At 38.8% G+C, this 20181-nt stretch overlaps 1 protein-coding gene across 2 annotated transcripts in view; it reads right to left on the bottom strand.

The window, feature by feature from the left end:
- ppp1r9alb (protein phosphatase 1 regulatory subunit 9A-like B) overlaps positions 1-14363 on the bottom strand; it is a 37002-nt gene extending 22639 nt beyond the window's left edge. For both annotated transcript variants that reach the window (XM_063009808.1, XM_063009810.1), the window contains exons 1-2: positions 14256-14363; positions 7137-9338 (exon numbers count right to left, since the gene is read on the bottom strand). In XM_063009808.1, coding sequence (XP_062865878.1) covers positions 7137-9146 — 2010 coding nt within the window. In that variant the 5' untranslated portion in view covers positions 9147-9338; positions 14256-14363. The remainder of the gene's footprint in view (positions 1-7136; positions 9339-14255) is intronic.
- Between the last annotated feature and the right edge of the window lie 5818 nt (positions 14364-20181).

Below are 20181 nucleotides of genomic sequence, written 5' to 3'. Positions count from 1 at the left end.
AACAAGTTGATCAGGGTGTGGCTCTCCGTACACAAAGCTGATCGCATATGAACTCGCCTTGAGCAGGTTAAAAGCTGCAGTCAGCTACTGCACACGTGCCAGAGGGGGCGTGTGACAGTCTTGCTCTCCTCAATCAGAAGTGGAGATCAGCATCGGTAGAGAGGAAGCATAATGCAATGGGGTAATTGGATATGACTAGGCTGGGAGGAAAATTGGGAAAAATGCAAAAAAAAAAAAAAAAAAAAAAAAAAATTTGACAATGTTTGTTAAATCTATTCACATGTTACACAGATACACAAACTGGACAAGAGGTGGAATACAGCAGGGTTTAAGTGATAGCCATTTTAACAGGCACATAAACACAAAATGAACATGTACATGAATGCCCCCTTATAGAAGCTTTACGTTACATCTTGTAAACCAGAGTGGGACCAGATTGCCACCATTTTTATGACTTGGTATTGTTTTGATTGTTTGTGTTGCCTGGGTTTGAGGTAAAAATCATGGACAAGATGGGTCACTTGAAAAAAAAAGTTGGAACCCTGGAATAGAGCCCACTACTGACCCACTGCTTCAGCGGTGCATGCTTCACAGCAGTGTAGCACAATGACTGAACCTGATGTGTAATTAAAAGGAAAGGTGATGTAACAGTGGTAAACCTGTTCCCACCTTTTGTGTGTATTGAAGACATCAAATTCTAAATTTGTTCATATTTATAAAATACAATTAACTTAGTAAAAACAATGGAAAACTTTTCTATATTCTTTCAGAATTAAATGAAATTTCAAGAGAAATAAAATCACAGGTTCTTGTTTTTATTGCATTTTGATAAATTTCCCAACTTTTTAGGATATGGTAATTTGTATTGAAAAACTGCTTGTCCCTGGCTCAAGGGCTAGTAATTTGTCTATTCTTATTAGAATAGTGACAGGGCATGCTAAATAACTACCAAGGTATATCAACCATGCACAACTCTTTTAAACTTTCATTTGATTAGTACTTCAATTAAAAATATGGTGATTTTATAAGCGGAAATGGTAGACCTAACGGAATTTGAAAGGTTAATATTGACGCTGGTGAGACTTACAAACATAAAAAACATTTACATACACTGGCAAGATATGAGGGTTTGGCGGAACAGGTTTTGAGTCTAATTTAAAAGATCTTTATCTCAATCAATCAAACAGTCCTGCTCTATCCTTCCCCATGCCAAAACCCAACAAAGAAAATTCCTAATTTACAACCTACATCTGAAAGAAAAAAAGTCATTTTTTTTTTTAAATAGTTGTTTAAAGTAAACACCAAATATAATGAAACCAGATAAGCTCAACTTTTAGAATAAACAATATAGCACTGGCATTATGATAGATAGATATCCTTTATTTGTCATATATACATATAAAGGTGTACAGTACTATGAAATTCTTTCATCGCATATCCCAGCTTGTTTGGAAGCTGGGGTCAGAGCGCAGGGTCAGCCATCGTACGGCGCCCCTGGAGCAGACAGGGTTGCTCAAGGACCCAACAGTGGCTGCATAGCAGAGCCTGGATTTGAACCGGCAATCTTCCGGTTGATAGCCCAAAGCTCTACCCACTAGGCTACCACTGTCCCCATATGGTAAAGACAAGAGATTTTTATTGTACCATGCAGCCTTAACTTGATTCATTGTAATATTATTAATGCCCCTAGACAATGAGCTAAACAGCTATTAGTTTTTAATGTAGTGCAGGCAGGAAAATGTAAATCTGTAGCTTTTGGTTGAGTCTTCAATTTCCATTTGCTTGCCATCACATCCCCATATGGTAAAGACAAGAGATTCTTATTGTGCCATGCAGCCTTAAGTTGATTCATCGTAATATTATGAATGCCCCTAGACAATGAGCTAAGCAGCTATTAGTCTTTAATGTAGTGCAGGCAGGAAAAAATAAATCTGTATCTTTTGGTTGAGTCTTCAATTTCCATTTGCTTGTCATCACATCACTTTGCTTCATTTAATGTTTGTTTCAATTAGGGAAAGTTGTAGCCTAGTGGGTAGAGATTTGGGTTGAGATTTTAAATTCTAGCTCTGCCATGCAGCCACTGTTGGGCCCTTGAGCAAGGCCCTTAACCTTCTCGGGTCCAGAGGCACCATACAATGGCTGACCCTGTGCTCTGACCCCAGCTTCCAAACAAGCTGGGATATACAGAAAAAGAATTTTGTTGTACTGTACACCTGTATATGTATATACAGTATAAGAAATAAAGGCATTTTATTCTTTTATCCTATGATTTTTTTTATGTTAAAGACATCACCCTAAACAGCCAACTCTAACTGTAAAACTGATGAACTGTGGCCATTTTATTAGGTTGCAGGTAGGGATGCAAATTTGGGATGCCGAACCAGTTCAACATCATGAATGGAGATTTTAAGTAGAGTCACTAACAGACAGTTCATTACAAGCTCTACATAACCACACTAATTTTAAAAATAGAGATGCAGGCTGCTCAGGTGGCGCAGCGGTAACGTACGCTAGCGCATCAGAGTTGGGGTTTCGAATACATTGTATCGAATCTCACCTCTGCCTTTCCGACTGGGCTTGGCGGCTGCATGAACAACGATTGGCTGTTGTTCAGGGTTAGAGAGTAAAAAAACGTCAGATCATAGGTCCTCATAACTGGTGCAAACTGCGGCCCCTGCTGGCTGACTGATGGCGCCTGCACAGGGCTGAGAAATAATGCTGATGGGGGTGTGGCCCTCCATACACAGTGCCCGTCAAGTGTATGAACTCGACTCGTGCAGGTGAAAAATGCAGTCTGTACTGACTGTACATGCCGGAGGGGGCGTATGTCAGTTGAGAGGCGTCCTCAGTCAGCGGTGAAGGGTCGAATCAGTATAGAGGACGCAATCAGGGTAATCGGACACGACTAGATTAGGGGAGAAAAACTGGGGGGAAAAGTGGCGAAAAATAAAAAACAAAAAGAGATGCAGTCAGTATATTAAATCCTGACAACATTAGTGTGGTTATAATAAGATGATTAAAAGAGTTTCACAGTTTCACAATGGAGCATGGCACAAATTGCAATATAATTACACAATCTAGTTTCATCGTATACAAGTTAAATGCATGAAAAAGTTCATTTCAGAACTCCAAACCCAGCTGTACTCAGAGCTGGCGCTTTGAACCGAGAGGGGCTGAGAGTGTGTTTCAAATCGGAACTCTGCACAGACTGCTATAAAGCACATCTTGTAACACCTACCAGCTGGAATGGTCACGTGACTTTTGTTAGCTTTCTATGATGCCCAAAAGCTCAGATTGAATGTATCTTGTAAACTGCCTAGAGGAAATTATAACCATGAGTCACAGAACAGTAGGGGTAGTATCTGCCTCTTGCACTAAAGGAAGAAAGCCTGACCCAGCCCCCACTGGGCTTCTGTATTAGGCCTCTGATCCACAGTTACAAATCCCACTTTACAAGGTTTACAAGCAACACTAAATTTCAGCTGACGAAAAAGTCGCATGACCTCACTTGCTGGAAGGTGGTGCGAGATGTGCACTGCACATGTGCAAATACTGATTTACCAGTAAAATAGTAGATATTACATTTGCATTTGAATGATTACAAAAAGTACTTGTAACATTTGCAACTTAAGTGAGATTACAATTACTCTGCTGCTCTACAAACTTGCAGTTTTGTCTGAAACTAAGCCTTTAGTTACAAACCAAATATGGCTGATTGACTAAAATTACTTAACGAGAAAAGTGGCAGGAATTTACATTTTATTTTGATTAAATCAGTTCTTTAACAAAAACTTATTATACTGAATATTTATTGCATCCATTCTAAATCAAATCTTTAGCAAACAGGCTCGCAGTGACCCTATCTCTCTCTCTCTCTCTCACACACACACACACACACACACAGGGTCTTTTCTTCCTTAAAAAGAATCAGTCCCTTTAAAGTACTACACGTTCTTGGAGGCTGGCACTGAGTCATGTGACCTCATGCACAATACACTTCCTGTGTGATACGAACCAATCCATTTTCACTAGATTCCTGTTGCAGCATCCAGACAAAACAGTGTAGTAAAAAGACTAAATGAACTTCCAATCTCGATTATCATCTCACCTGTTTGACAAGCTCCAATTTCTCATAAGATCAAATCAACCTGATCGTTATTAATGCACTTATAAATGTAACACTAATGCCGCTCAGGTGGCGCAGCGGTAAAACACACCGGAGCTAGGATCTCAAATACATCGTATCAAATCTCTGCCAACCGGCTGGGCTGAGCGGCCACATAAACAACGATTGGCCTGTTGTTCATATAGGGGTGGAGTAGTAGTAAGCCGAATAGGGTCTCCTCGTAGCTGATGCAACTGCAACCTCTGCTGGCTGATTGACGGTGCCTGCACAGGGACGGGGAAGGAGTGTGTTGATCAGGGTGTGTCTCTCCATACACAGGGCTGATCTGCATTAGCACTCGCCTTGTGCAGGTGAGAAAGGCTGCTGGCCACATGTCAGAGGAGGTGTGGGTTAGCTTCATTCTCCTCAAATCAGAGCGGGGATTAGTGAAGAGGAAGCGTGATGCAATCGGGCAATTGGATGCGCTAAAAAATCTAAAAGAAATTGCATAAATGCAAACATTTTTAAATAAATGTAACGCTCACCAATGTTGCACGTACAAACAATTAAGAAGCATAACTATCTGATTCTGTTTACCTGCTGCTAAGTGCTAATTGTAAAACTAAGCAGAAAAAAGTTGTGCACCAACATTAGGCTTTTTCTGGACTTTTCTGCACTTATTAAATAATAAGTCCAGCTAAATGGACCATCTGGAGCAAGCAACCTTTTATTTATTTATTTATTTGGGATTTTCACGCCATGTTAAACACGTGTGTCATTTAATGGCAGGAACTGGGTATTTTATATCTGTCTTTTTTTATAGTCTTTATCATTTGGTCCATTTTATATTTTTATTTTTATTTTTATGGTTGCGAGGTAGGTTAATACTGTTCTTGTGTTGTCTTGTCTGGCATCTGCACTTTTTGCAAGCGACCTTTTAAATATTTCAAATAGTCTGCAATGACATCTGAAACAAAAGGTTTACATCATCAGGATATGCAATAATAACAAAAATGATATACTGTATAGTAATGAAGCATGGGTAGGTGATGTTGCAGTATCACATTACGATCTTATTAATGTAGTTACTTTTTTGTTTAATTAAATAAAAGTATGTATTAATATTTGAGAGCTGTGCAAAAGTCAGTAACACAGCTTTCACAGCTAACACAGCTAACACAGCTGAAGTTTTTTGCTCTTTGTTTGTCTGCTCTTTTTGGGCATTTGAAGATTTTTTTTGTTTTCTGCATAAAACATTCTTTTTTTGAATATTTAAATTAAGAGACACTTTCTCATCTCTCCTACAAAACGCACTGTCATTTTAAGATATCTCACAGCTATAAGGATCTACAACAATAAACAGTAGACACATTTCTATTGTGAAACATTACTGCCACACCCCCCTGTCAAACTGGATTAGTTTTCATACTATAAACTTCACACATCACAGATCTAACAAGTAACACCAGTGTCACTACAGAAACCTACACTACAGAAAGATACCTAAAACATGATATACACAGCATTAAGAACTCCTTCATTTTAGGATGACCAGCACTGTTAATCACTTTGAACCCAAAACCCTCAGAACTTTGATTGATGAGAGGGTGGTGATAACCCTGTCATAATTCTAAATTTCAGTAATTGAAGTAATTGCAATTATTGATTTACTTGTCTTTCCTGTTAAGTTTATGCCTCTAGCATTTTTCCATAAAAAAAGCCAAATGTTACCTCCACAGATCAACAAGTTTCAGTCCAATTAGAAACTATGTTGATTAAATGTCATAACAAATAACCATTAATCACTATGAACAATTACTTGAATATTTAAAACATATTACTAAAATACACAAATATTAAACCACATTAAAATGTTCTATATTATCTTAAGCAAATAACACAAAACAAAAAAACATTACAACACGTTCATAGTTTATTGTCCCTAAGCACCAATAAGGACTGAAATATGATGGCAATATGATGGTAAATTATTTTAATCATTAACAATGTCTACACGTGAGTATTTATTTATTTATTAGGATTTTAACGTCATGTTTTACACACTGGTTACAGTTGTGACAGAAACGGTAGTTATTTGTCACTCATTTCATCAGTTCACAAGTTTAATGTCACACACAGTCATGGACAATCTCCAATTTATCTCACTTGCATGTCTTTGGACTGTGGGAGGAAACTGGAGCTTCAGGAGGAAACCCACACAGACATGGGGAGAACATACAAACTCCACACATAAAAGATCCGGACCGCCCCGCCTGGGGATCGAACCCAGGACCTTCTTGCTGTAAGACGACAGTGCTACCAACTAAATGTGAGTAAAGCAGTGAATAAAAATGTACAGTTATGAAACCTGATGGTTAATTGTGATCACCTTACAAAATTTGTAATATATTTGTGACAAGACTAAATATTGATTTTGAGCCCTGATAATATTGTGCTCCATGCTCCAAGAATTAATCCTTCCACCTTACTCCACACATGGAGAACTTGGTAAACAGAGATAAAACTATTGCTTAAGGCATTTTACTTCTCTACGTTCATGTTTTTCTTTCCACGTATGAGCTGTCAGAGAGAAAAAAAATGACATATCTGTATTGATGCAAGCTTAGACAGGACTTCAGTAAGCTGATAGATTTGACACACCCGGCTGCCCTATTTACAGATTAGGAATCTGATTTTTTTACTCTTACAACATCACCATCTATGAGATAAGGAATGTTAGATCTGGTCAGAGAAATTAAAGAGGTATTTACTCTCACCTACACAAACACTTTATGATTGCTGAGGTTGCTCGACAGGTAGGTACTCGACCTTAACCACGAAAAATCTTGCAAGACTCATATCATTACCAACACAAAAAGACAGTTTCCAGAGAAAAAGCTGACTAGTTCAGACAAGCAGGCTTTCCTTGGTCATGCTATTAGGCCAGACAGGTATTCATCGTAACAGCAGCTTACAACAAATCATGGTACAGTAACCTATTTAAATACAAAAAATAAAAATCTCACTATACCTTAATAGGTGCAGTCGAGAATCTAATCTTCCTCTTTGGGTTGGGGTCTTCTTCTTCATCAGAAAGGCCTGGAAGCTCATCATATTTTTGGAAATGGTCCTGCTCTGCTCCACTATGCTCTTCCTTTTCCTGGTTGTCTGAGTCAGATTTACTGTCTCGGTCATCCACAAAAGCAGCATTTTCAATTCCACATACCAAAGATCTTTTCCCAGGGTCCTCGTCGACTTGCCGTTGCTGCTCTTCCTCGGTCAACTCTTCAACATCCTGGTAATCATCTTCATACTCTAAAGCTTCAAAGGCTTCTTCAACATCTTTCTCAGTGTCACCCTTTTCAATCAAATGATCCTGCATAATTCTTCCACTTTCAGCCTTTTCCTCTATTACATTCAGTTCATAATCTTTTATTTTAAACTGCTGGCTTGGTTCCTTATGCACTTGCTCATCTTTTTCTTCAACTTCTTTCTCCTCCTCTTCTTTCAGACCGTCTTCTCTATCCTTGTTTCCTGAGTCCATTGTGGGAACCATCCCCTTTGCTGCTTCCTCCTCCCTTAGTCTGAAGTCCCTCCCTGACTTACTTTCATTAAACAGGATTGGGATATCCTCGCTACCATTTAACTTTTCTTCTGTTTCTTTGTCATCTTTGCACATGCGATACGTCTCAGCTGAACTCTTCTCAGTTTTAGCTCCCATAGCCATTTTGGCATCCACATCCATTTTCTCTGTTTCCATTATAAAGTCTTTTTTAGATTTACCGTCATGGACGGTCATTTGGACCTCATGGCTTTCAAATACTTCTTTTGCCAAATGGTGACCATGGACAGCTTGCTCTGGCTTGACATCCTCAAAAACGTCATCCACAACACAGTCCTCCTCATTGCCCTCACTTTCTGATGATTCATTCTTAGCAACCACCAACTCAGCTCTGACTGTAGGCTCCTCTTTGCCCTGGTTCACTTTGGAAACAACTCGCTCCAAATGTTTGATGTCATCTTCAGGAGAACTGACCGAACCACTACCCTGAGACAAACGATGGCGTTTTTCACTTTTGAAAAGAATGGTTGGCTCTGTTGCAACAATAGACACTGAAGTTTCATTGGTGTTAGGGCTACACCACTGAGGGCTTGACTCTATACAGACTTCATCTGCAGGACTGATTGAATATTGAGGCTTATATTCTTTAGCTAAACAGATTGACTGGACAGATGTGTTGGCCTGGCTTGAGGGGCTCTCGGGCCACAGCGAGTATGATGTAGGAGAACCGACACTATCTGGGGAAAGTGACAGATCTGAATGATCACTGGTTGGAGAACATGGTGACTGGGAATGACGACTCGGACTCTGTGAATTAACGGATGGACCGGACAAGGACTCGCTGTCACTGTCTAACATGAAGCTCTCCAGCCTTCTAGATATGGGTCCTGCATTCATAATCATGCCAGATTTGTGTGGTGGTGTCTCACCCCCAGCCCTTGATGTATGTTTGTCTTCTTTTGGTTTCTGAGTTTGGTCAGACAGCTTTTTCTCCTCTGAAACACTATGTACAGAAGATCTAATGAATCGAACAGTTGTGGGCCGCTCAGTTGGAGAATGGTCTTTTAGGCCACTTTCAAACAGCTTTCTAGTCACTGAGAATTTCTCAGCCAAAGCAACTTTGTCAAATGAGATGTTCTCCACCTTTCTCATCACTTCTGAAGTAGCAGAATCCATGCTGGAGGTGCTACTCATGCTAGATCTGTGTGAAGTCGATCCTCGTTGAAACTTAGCCTGTCCTGGTTTGGTAAGCATTGCGCTGTCTTGTGGCTGTTGGCCATCCATTTGAAGAAAGATGCTTTTGATTTCATTTACCCGGCTCCCTGAGGGTCTGCCTCGCGTCTCACTGCTTCCATTGGGATAAAGGACAGATGGGCCCTCAAAGGAGCATTTAATAGAGTGGAAGTCTGATTTGTATGCATTTCTGTGAGGAGAGGCGCTCCTCAGCACCCGGTCGTTCTTCGGCTCACTTTTGATCATTTTTTTAAAAACGAACTCAACGTATTAACTCGTGCAAATGAGTCAAAGGGTAAAATAATGCTAGCTAAAATCTTTTAAAAGTTTCCATGTGCCTTTGACTGATGGGAGGTGTCCAGGCTTGAATCACATTGACCTGTTTTTTAGCTGCAGGGGGATCTGGAGGAATGCCACATTGCACTCAGGTGCAGTTACCTAAAAAAGGAAACAAGTGTCATATTTTGAAGATTGCATGTACACATAGATGAAAAGGCAAAAGTCTTATTACAATCTGAGATGTACAGATCCAGTACATCTATTAGCATGAAACTCTGGATTGTGATTTCAAAAGATGCTTTAATCTAATTCACTGACCTTTTTGGAGACAACTTGACTAAACCAGACTATGCATCAGCACCAGGTATGGTTAATATAATCTATAAAATTTTAAAAATAGCTATAATGGCTTTCACTCTTCAGTCAAGGCTCTCCATCTGGATCTTCATGTGTCAAAGCTAAAAAGGAAATTATAAAGCCTACAGTGTTCTGTGATCAGAAAGTGCCCAATGATAAAATACTAGAGGAAGATTACCACACATCAGGCATGAAAAAAAAAAAAACTCTTTAACTAGTCTTTAACTACATATAGACCTACGAGTGCTTATAGGGCATGTGTTCATTATAAAGGGGCCAGTAAGTTCAAACAGTTTTTATAAATCATCAACAACATGTCATTAACCATGTTGTAAGTGTCATTGCAGTCCTGAGCATGGTCCACCACCCAAACACCATCTGCTCTTTGGGGGTAATATGGGGCTGCAGTCAGTAATTGTATACCTGAGCGCATTTAAACCCTTCATTTAACATTTCGTAGCAGCCCCTATGCAAGTCTACTTGAGCATGGCTCTACAAGTTTTATCAAATTGGATGAACTGTTATCTTGTGGTCTCTCCATGGATATGTTTTGACTGGTCTTTGACTTGGCCACACAAGGACATTCAGAGACCCGCCCAGAAGCCAATCTCTTTTTTTTTTTATTTGGCTTAATGATTTGGGTCATTGTTAAGTTGAAACGTGACATGCTGCCCCAGTTTGAGTTTGAGTTTGTGTTTTACCTCAAGGGTGTTTTTCTACAATTTCCTACCAGCTTGGCTGGATGGCCAACTCTAGAAAAGTTTGAGATTGTGCCAGTTTTTTTTTCTAATTAAAAATCCACTGATGATTAAAAGACCACTGAGGACCTGGGATCACTCAAATGCTTAGATATTGTTTTATATCCTTGCCCTGATATATACCTTGCAACAATTTATTCACAGAGATCCACAAAGTTCATTGACTTGGTTTCTGTTTAGACAACGTAGTGTAAATTGTGAGCCATTAGAGAACAAGGTGTGTGCCTTACGGTTTTGTCAGTCAATTCAGTTTGCAACAGGTAAACTGCAGTTGAGTCCTAGACACATTCTCAAGGATAATTAAAGCAAACAGCATGCTTTAGACTAGTGGTTATTATTCAGGGGGTTGGGTGCCCACTAGGGGGCCTAAAAGTAGTAAAAGAGTAAAAGTAATCGCAAGTGATGTGACTGTGATGTAATATAAATCACTTTTAAAGTACCTTAGCCTACATTGCATCTTTGAGAATTAATAAATAAATAAACAAAAGTTCAACAGATGGGAACTACGAATGATTTAAATTCAGTTGTTGATGCAGATCCCACTGAAATAGACCCAGGTGATGAAGCACTAGCAGTAAACCAAAGCACCACATCAACAAAAATCTGATAAAACAAGTCGCAATCCATGGCACGGGGGTCAGAGAATGTTTTGTGAACACAGAGGGATTTAAGAGATAAAAGGTTGAGAATTACTGCATTATATCATATTTTCCTTTAATATTTTTAGAAAGGACTCAAAGAACCTGTTTTCACTTCACCATTATGTCATTATGGATAATTAAGTGTAGACTGATGGGTAAAAAATGGCAATTACATTAATTCACATTTAAATCCACAACAAAAATGCTTTCTAAATCTACATAAAAGCTTTCTATATGCACTATATACACCGATCAGCCACTAACACAGTTGTGTGTTAGTGTGTGTTGTGCTGGTATGAGTGCATAACAAACTCAGCAATGCTGATGGAGTTTTTAAACACCTCACTGTCACTGCTGGACTGAGAATAGTCCACCAACCGAAAATATCCAGCCAACAGCACCCCATGGGCAGCGTCCTGTGACCACTGATGAAGGTCTAGAAGATGACCGACTCAAACAGCAGCAATAGATGAGCGATCGTCTCTGACTTTACATCTACAAGGTCGACCAACCAGTTAGGAGTGTCTAACAGAGTGGACACGATATTTAAAAACTCCAACAGCGCTGCTGTGTCTGATCCACTCATACCAGCACAACACACACGAACACACCTCCACCAGGTCATTGTCACTGCAGTGCTGAGAATGATCCACCACCTAAATAATAACTGCTCTGTGGTGGTCCTGTAGGGGTCCTGACCATTGACAAACAGGGTGAAAGCAGGTTAAAAAGGTATGTAGAGAAACAGATGGACTACAGTTAGTAAGTGTAGAACTATAAAGTGCTTCTATGTTAAAGGGAGCTGATAAAATGGACAGTGTGTGTGGAAACCACAGGTGGTTTTAATGTTATGGCTGATCGGTGTATATATGTTTAATGTTTACCTTGCAACCACTTTATTATAAACATGGCACATTATCATTTACGTAGTTATCCAGTCAGTCATGTAGCAGCAGTGCATTGCATAATTACACAGAAAGAGGTCAAGAGCTTTAGTTAATGTTTACATCATTATGTCTGAAGTGTTTAGCATTCTAAAATGCATGTCTGCTTAACTATGGTTGTAAAGACTGAAATAGGGGTAATTGTTTTATGAATGTACATCATGATCGTACAGTTGTATACTATGGTTTGGGCACCCTTTCAATATTTACATATTTTGTTGATTGTAAAAGTGAAAAAAACAATATATTAATATATAAATGTATATATAATATATGCAATGTTTCCTGTGCCACTGGCTGCCACAAAACCCATTATAAACCCCAGCATAATACATTTACCAATAGATCCATAATAAATCCCTGCTTAAGAGTAATGTGTGATTGTAATGTGTGAACATGTTCAACTCCTACTTCACATGTACACAAGACTTTTACTTTTAAAATGTCTCTGGACTATCTAGTCGTTTGGATACTTTCAGACAACGACTTTTGTGATGAGGTTGCATGTAAGGATTCTTATTATTTACTTTGTCATTCATCTCACCTTCAACTTACGTTTGTGTAAGTTGTTCTGTACAGCACAACAATGCACCACTACTCGTGTGACTTCTTTCCCCACAGGGATCTGGCTTTGTCTTTATGGCCAGCCAAGCAGTTCTGGGAGCTTTCTTGATTTTTCAGAATGTGCTTAGACTTTTACAGTTTCCTTAGACTTTCTTACAGTTAATAACTATTCCGTAATGACATTTCCAGCAGTGAAAATTGTGAGCTGGAATAGACTTGATAACCTTATATGGGTTTTTCCTGCTTTGTCTACATCAATTAACTTCATTCTCAGATTCCCAGACAGCTGCTAAAAAGTGCCCATGATTGTTAAGTGTTGGCACACGGTTAAAAGAGAAAGCATTAGACTATGGTCAATTAAGGTTTTTAAGACATTACAAATTGAAGGATACCCACACCTTTTCACATGCCAGACTTTATGCTTCTTTTTTAACTGTATTTACAGAAAAACTTTTTTTTAAGTTTGCTGTTGAATGCTTACTTCTTTTCACATAAAAAAATCAACAAAATGTGTAGCATTACCAGGTTTTTGCATCCAATTGTAGCTTGCATTAAAAAATTAAATCCAAAAGAGAGCACTACTTTATTGTTTGAAGCCTGATATTGTGTCATACAGAATCTTTTTTCCCTTGTTTGCACAATTCAAATATATGAAATATCCCTGCACATTTCACTGACCTCTACCACTTGCACAACACCCATGCCACAGGCCATCACACTTCGCCTGCAACAAGTGTGAATCTGCCGGCAGCTGACTCAGCTTGTCAGCTTGCACGGAGGACCACGCTCTTCTCTCCATACTCTATCATACGCCACTTGTGGTGGCACCTCAACCCAAAGGTAGGAGTTGCTGTTGCAGCAGCAAGGAGATTATGCTTCATCCAACCTTCTCTTTAGCGGCCACAACCAAACGGGGCTGTTGAGCACTGGCCTAGGTCAGTGGCACCACTAGCATTTGAATCTTCATAAGAAGACTCATGCAGAGTCTTGATAAATGCTAATCTACAGTCAAGTGATGTGTACAGTGTTGATCCGATAGATTAATCTGTTGATAGATAACTGGCTTTAGCAGGACAACAAGATGATAAATGTAAAATATGATATAGACACAGCAATTGGGTGCCAGATTATTGTTGACGAGTTTCTTGTCTAAGGTAAATAAACATGATAAACCAAAAAAAAAAAAAAATAGAATTAGCTGATCAACTATTAAATGCAATGCATACTGGCAGGTCTGCTGATCAGCAATAAAGCCCCAACAACCTATACACAAATTTTGAGATTTGCTGTTTTGAGTTTAGCTAATTAATTTAACATATGTTAATATAACCACCATACAAATATCAAGCATTTAATTAAGTATTCAAGTATTTAATTAAACTGAAATTTTGAAATTGAAATTAACCACATTAAGTAAAAACAGTCCAATGCACTTGCCATGTATAAAGTGTGTACAACTAAACTTTAATACTTAAAGGTTTTCCTTTAATGAATATATCAAAACACTAATGTTTACAGTGCATGTTGTGTAACAATACATATCAATATTATGAATTTAGTTCATGTTTGTATTCATCTGCAGTGACTCGGGGTTCAACTGGGACGCCACGAATAAACTATCGTTCAACTGCAACTCTAACAAGGTTCAACTTCACACACACACACACACACACACACACACACACACACACACACACACACACACACACACACACACACACACACACACACACACACACACACACACACACACAGCGAACTTCATATCGCGGTAAAGCAACACCTCGGTTAAACTAGCAAATACAAACTCACCGTTACTCCATTCATACCAGCAGAGTCAAAACTGACCGAATAATCCCCACGCAGGTCCAAACAGATTAAACTTGTCACACCCTCACTTACTTCACCCACTCTACTGCCTGCTGCTTTTAACGTGAACGCGCTCTGAGACGAACCTTATCCCTGACAGCGCGTTCACGCTCTGAGGGTTAACGTGAGCGCGCAAATGTGTGCGCGACTGCGCGTATAAAGTGGAGGCGGTGCGGGAAAAGAAGTCGTGTGGGAAAAATGCCTCGTTTTTTAGATTCAGATTTAACTGGCACAATCAAGACACAGAAGTTTATAATAAAACTGTATCCCAGTTATTATGTTGATTAATAATGGCAGAAATCCAGTTACTCTACTGGTTTAATTCTCAGCAACCTATGTCTGCATTAGGTCACAGATCTAAGTAGCCTAGGTACTCCAGTCAATATTTGAAGCGATTTCAACTGGGCAGCCACACCTTACCTGACAGGCTGTGATTGTCAGGCAAAATGTGCAATACTGCTGCAATTGCGGCCTCTGCTGGCTGGTTAAAGTCACCTGTACAGAGATAGTGAATAATGGAGAGCAGTGCATGAATCTTAGGAACAAAACCTGTCTTGCAGGTGAAACGAATTGCATTGGGTACGGTTCTCCTCGTCAAAAGTAGGGGTCTGCAGCAATCAAAACCATTTGCTGTTTTTTTAGTTGTCATAGGTACACTTCATTTTTTGTGTTTCCAATAGGTCATGTGGCAGTATCTCAAATCTTTGGCTGCTCCTAGTTTCCTTTTTTGTTTCTCTGGTGAGAGTTTAGGTTGTAACTCACCAGTGGATTAAATAGCTGGTGGAGTTGCACACAAGCTCTCTTCAGGTTTCTGCTCAGGTCTAGGGATGAATCTATTCACAAGTGTGCCACTTGTTCTTCTATTTGCAGATAATGGCTTTAACTATATTTCCTAGAGTCCTAGAGCCTTAGGCTTTGTAACACTTTCCAGATTTATATGTTTTAACATATTTTCAGGAATTTTCTCGAATCATGGCATAGAGCAATGAAGTTATTACTTAACCTTAATTATAATAATTCAAGATGAGCAAGATTCGGCTGGTTGGAATTAAGCCTGACTGTGTTTTATTAATTTATTAATTAGTTACATAATTAACTATGGAGATATTTACTTTTTTACACAAAATGTGTATAATATTTATTCATTCATTGTCTTTATTACCACCACTTTATCATACTAAGGGTCGTGGTGGGTCTGATTCATTGGGTGAAAGGCAGGAAACACCCCGGACAGGTTGCCAGTCCATCACAGGACACACACACACACACACACACACACACACACACACACACAAACCTACTTTTAGTACCTCCAAAAATCCATGTCTTTGAACTGTGGGAGGAAACCCACACTGACATGGAAAGAACATGCGAACTTCACACAGAAAGGACCCAGACCATTCTATCTGGGAATTCAACCCAGGACCTTCTTGCTGTGAGGCAACAGTGCTACCCACCGAGCCACTGTGCCACCCCATTTGAACAATATGTTTTATTTAATGGTTAGAAATTATTTAGAAAGACACATTTGCAAAAACAGGCAATCTACTATAATTATTTATTAGTGGTAAGTATCATGCACTATACTGAGAAACATAGTAGTAATAAATGTTGGTGTAGACCAGTTGTCTGTTTGAACTAGTGTGGGTCACAGCCTGTAGTAAATCTTGTGAGAGTGAGTGGATTCTCTAACAGATGGCATTTTACAGCCTCTACATACTGAGAGTAGATTATCTCTGCTGATCCCCTCTCAGTCAGTACTACTTACAACACATTTACTATTAATGACTTGGCTGTAAACACAATATTCAAACTGTTTGTGCATGTAAAAGCATATGCTAGAATTTATTCTTTTTAAATTATTACTTCACCTTGCTTGCGGCTGATCCAAGGTAGGTATCCACCCTGGACAGGGTGCCAGTCCATTGCAGGCCACTTACTCACACCCAGAGAGAATTTTGAACACCCAGTTTAGCTACTGCATGTTTTAGTTTAGCCCATGTAGACTTAGAGAGAATGTGCAAAAAAACTCACAGACTGACTGTATAGGCAAAGTTTGAACCCAGGTCCCCAAAAATCAATAATTATTGGGGTGTGCACACTATATTGTATCACTGATAATTTTAAACATGATACAGAATATCAGAGCCTAAATGACTGATTAGTCCTGGATTTTTATAATAGCTGAACATGACAAAATATATCATATTGATTGTGTTTATGTAGGTTTTGTTTGCACAAAGTTTGCAGCTCAGCAAATCCTGATGCAGTATTTACTACATTACACTATATACATAAATATATAACTATTTTACCCACAATTGTTGCTTTTCCTGATGTTATATCTTTAATATGCCCACCTGTCATATTCAGGCTGGCCTGCAGGATAGTAGAGGTGCAGCGTCATGGACACTTAAAAGCATTCTTCGCACCTAACCAAATGTTACTCCCTACACCTGGGGCAATGCTTTAAAAAGGCATACCAGCTTGGGGCTGAGTCCTCCAGCTCCCTGACTGCTTTTACTGGCTCTACAATAGCAACTTTCTGGTTTTGTAGTTGTCACAGGTACCCTTCATGTTTTGTGTTTTTCCATGAATGCATCGCAGCTTCTCAAAATTTTGGCTGCTGCCAGCTTTCTAAGTTCCCCTTTTTTGTTTCTCTGGTGAGTTTTGCATTTGTAACTCACCAGTGGATTTAGTAGCTGGAATTCTGCTCTAGCAGTTCAGTCATGTCTTTCTTTTGTTCTCTCCAGTCCTGTTTTGGGTTGTAACTGATTTGTTACAGCCTTTAACTGTTTATGTGGTCTTTCAGTTGCAGTATTGTTCTGCCTTGGTTAAGCCTCCTGCGATTTAGTATATCCTTTTAATATTGCAAGTGTGGGGGTACACCTGGCACCTCTATCACTATCTCATTACAAAACAGGGCAGTTGTAGCCTAGCGGTTAAGGTACTGGACTAGAAATCAAAAGGTTACTGGTTCAAGCCCCAAACCACTGCCAGATTGCCACTGTTGGGCACTTGGGCAAGATCCTTAACTATCAATTGATTAGACAAAATACTTTCACTGCATTGTAAGTTGCTTTGGATAAAAGTGTCTGCTAAATGCAGTAAATGTAAATATTACTTTAAAAATAAATACATTATTACTGCTTATTGTTTCTTTGTGTTTGAGAATAATGATTACTGCTTATTGTTCGGGGAGGTAAATAGTTTAGGTAAAGATTAACAATTTTTTTAAAAATTTGGACATCCCTACGCTAATTACTTAAAAATCATATGTAATTGATAAATACATATTGGTGGAATTTAAAATCACCCTACACCAATTTTGTGTCTATTAATTGATTATTTCACAGTTTACCTGTAAAGATGCAAAATAGAATCAACTTCAAGTTCAAAGTGTAACTAAAAACTAATAAGTGGAGGCTGCAGCATGCGATAATATAACATTTACAATATAACATAAATATAACATTTATCTCTTGCATGGAATTATACCAATAGATCTGAACAAGAAAATGATTTAGTTTGTCTAAGATGGCTTACAAGGTTCAACTGAAGATCATTTTACACCATTTTACAAAATACCAACATGTCAGTGAGACTGGACACAGTTTTAGAAAACTAGATAAATATTATAATATAAATATTTACTTAAAGGAAATAGTGTAAGTAAGACAGACTTACATTGCTACAGTCTTATAGTGCCAGTACAAAAAAGCACATCAGACAGATACCGGCTTATCCACAAACTGTGTAGATTAGATTCTTTGACAAACCATAGCTTTAATGCAAACATTCACAGTGGAAATCACAAAAGAATTTAACTAAACATGACTTAAGCTTAACACACATTCCACGCCAAAAATAGATCCATGCAGGGAAACCAAAATGCTTAAGAAAACATAAATAAGCAAATGCAGCTCTTACCCAGTCTCTTATCTGCCTCAGAAGAGCATCTGAAGTTTTTAATTTTCAGCCAGTTTGATTTCTAGGTTGGACAGATTGCCTGCACTAATGTAATAATCTACTAATATTTTTTATTTCAGTGAGTAACAGGTCATTAATCGTTTCTCATTGGTGGGAAGAAATGGGTTGATAATTTATTACTGAAGTTCTTTGTACTTGGCCTGGGTTTGTTTCATGGCCTAAATTTGCTGCTGTTTTCCCCAGGTGGCCCCGGACCTAGATTTATAAAAATATCATCCAATCAAAGTGGCAGTGAAGAAAAGAAAGGGACAAGAGACCTAGAGCAAGAGATTCTGAGAATAAGGATACATTTGGAAGTTGATTATTGTGCTTAAAGTGTAATTATTTCTCACTGTAATCATTGTGCATAATAAATACATCAATAAAATATTATGGTGTACTATATAGAAAAGTACTTTACTGTTATTATACACAGAGTTCATACATTTAATAATAAAATGTATTACAGTATATCTTAACCAAAATTAATAACAAGCTATGTGGTTTGATACAAAAAAAATTATATTTAGGTAACGCTGATACATGATGTTTACAGAACAAAATCAGTCCAAGCCTGGAATCCATTGTGTAGCCCTAATCAGCATAACTAATAGGCAATAAAGTTTGAAAATAAAACCATGGTGGTGGTTTGTTAGTGTGTGTTGTGCTGGTATGAATGGATAAGATGGAGTTTTTAAATACCGTGTCCACTCACTGTCCACTCTATTAGACACTCCTACCTAGTTGGTCCACCTTGTAGTTGTAAAGTCAGAGACGATCGCTCATCTATTGCTGCTGTTTGAGTCGGTCATCTTCTAGACCTTCATCAGTGGTCACAAGACGCTCCCCACGGGGTGCTGTTGGCTGGATATATTTTTGGTTGGTGGACTATTTTCAGTCCAGCATTGACAGTGAGGTGTTTAAAAACTCCAGCAGCGCTGCTGTGTTTTATCCACTCATACCAGCACAACACACACTAACACACCACCACCATGTCAGTGTCACAGTGTCAGAATGATCCAACACCCAAATAATACCTCCTCTGTGGTGGTCCTGGGAGAGTCCTGACCATTGAAGAACAGCATGAAAGGGGGCTAAAAAAGCATGCAGAGAAACAGACGGACTACAGTCAGTAATTGTAGAACTTTAAAATGCTTCTATATGGTAAGTGGAGTTGATAAAATGGACAGTGAGTGTAGAAACAAGGAGGTAGTCATAATGTTATGGCTGATCAGTGTATATATAAATACTTGCAATCATCACATGCAAATCTGGCAGCTATCCGGTTGTCAAGGAACATTAAAAGGAACCTAAAAAGCTGTTTTTAGGCTAATGACAAGTAGCCACATTTAGTGCTCTCAGTACCTCTGCAGTTTGGACTTTGTTTTTATAGAGAAGAACATTTCCATGACTTTTCAAAAGCGTTCTGGGTTTATTTATTTTTCCATAACTTATCCAGACCTAAAAATAGCTCTTTTAAATTCCAAGACTTTTCAGTTTTTTCTTGACCATTTGAACCCTGTTCTGTCAGCAAGACTAATGAAACTTGTAGAGCTGATTTTAATGGGTGCTCAGGTGCGACAGCAGTAAAACACGCTAGCACACCAGAGCACACGTGTCGGAGGGGGCGTGTGTCAGTCTCGGCTCTCTTCAACCAGGGTGGAGATCAACATCAGTAGAGAGGAAGCATAATGCATCGGGTAATTGGATACGACTATAATAGGAGGAAAACTGGGGAAAATGCAAAAAAAAAATAAAATAAAGTACATCACTTTTGGGGATCTGAGGAATTTATATTTCTCGTATGAAAATGTTAACATGAGGTGATAGTGGTAGCTCAGTGGTTAAGCTACTGGATTAGCCTCATCATCGGCAAGTTGCCACTGTCCACTGTTGGGCC

The sequence above is a fragment of the Trichomycterus rosablanca genome, chromosome 15 (genome assembly GCF_030014385.1).
Source record: "Trichomycterus rosablanca isolate fTriRos1 chromosome 15, fTriRos1.hap1, whole genome shotgun sequence".
NCBI lineage: Eukaryota > Metazoa > Chordata > Actinopteri > Siluriformes > Trichomycteridae > Trichomycterus > Trichomycterus rosablanca.
The sequence above is the reverse complement of the archived record's forward strand: the minus strand, read 5'-3'. Positions and strand labels throughout refer to the sequence as shown.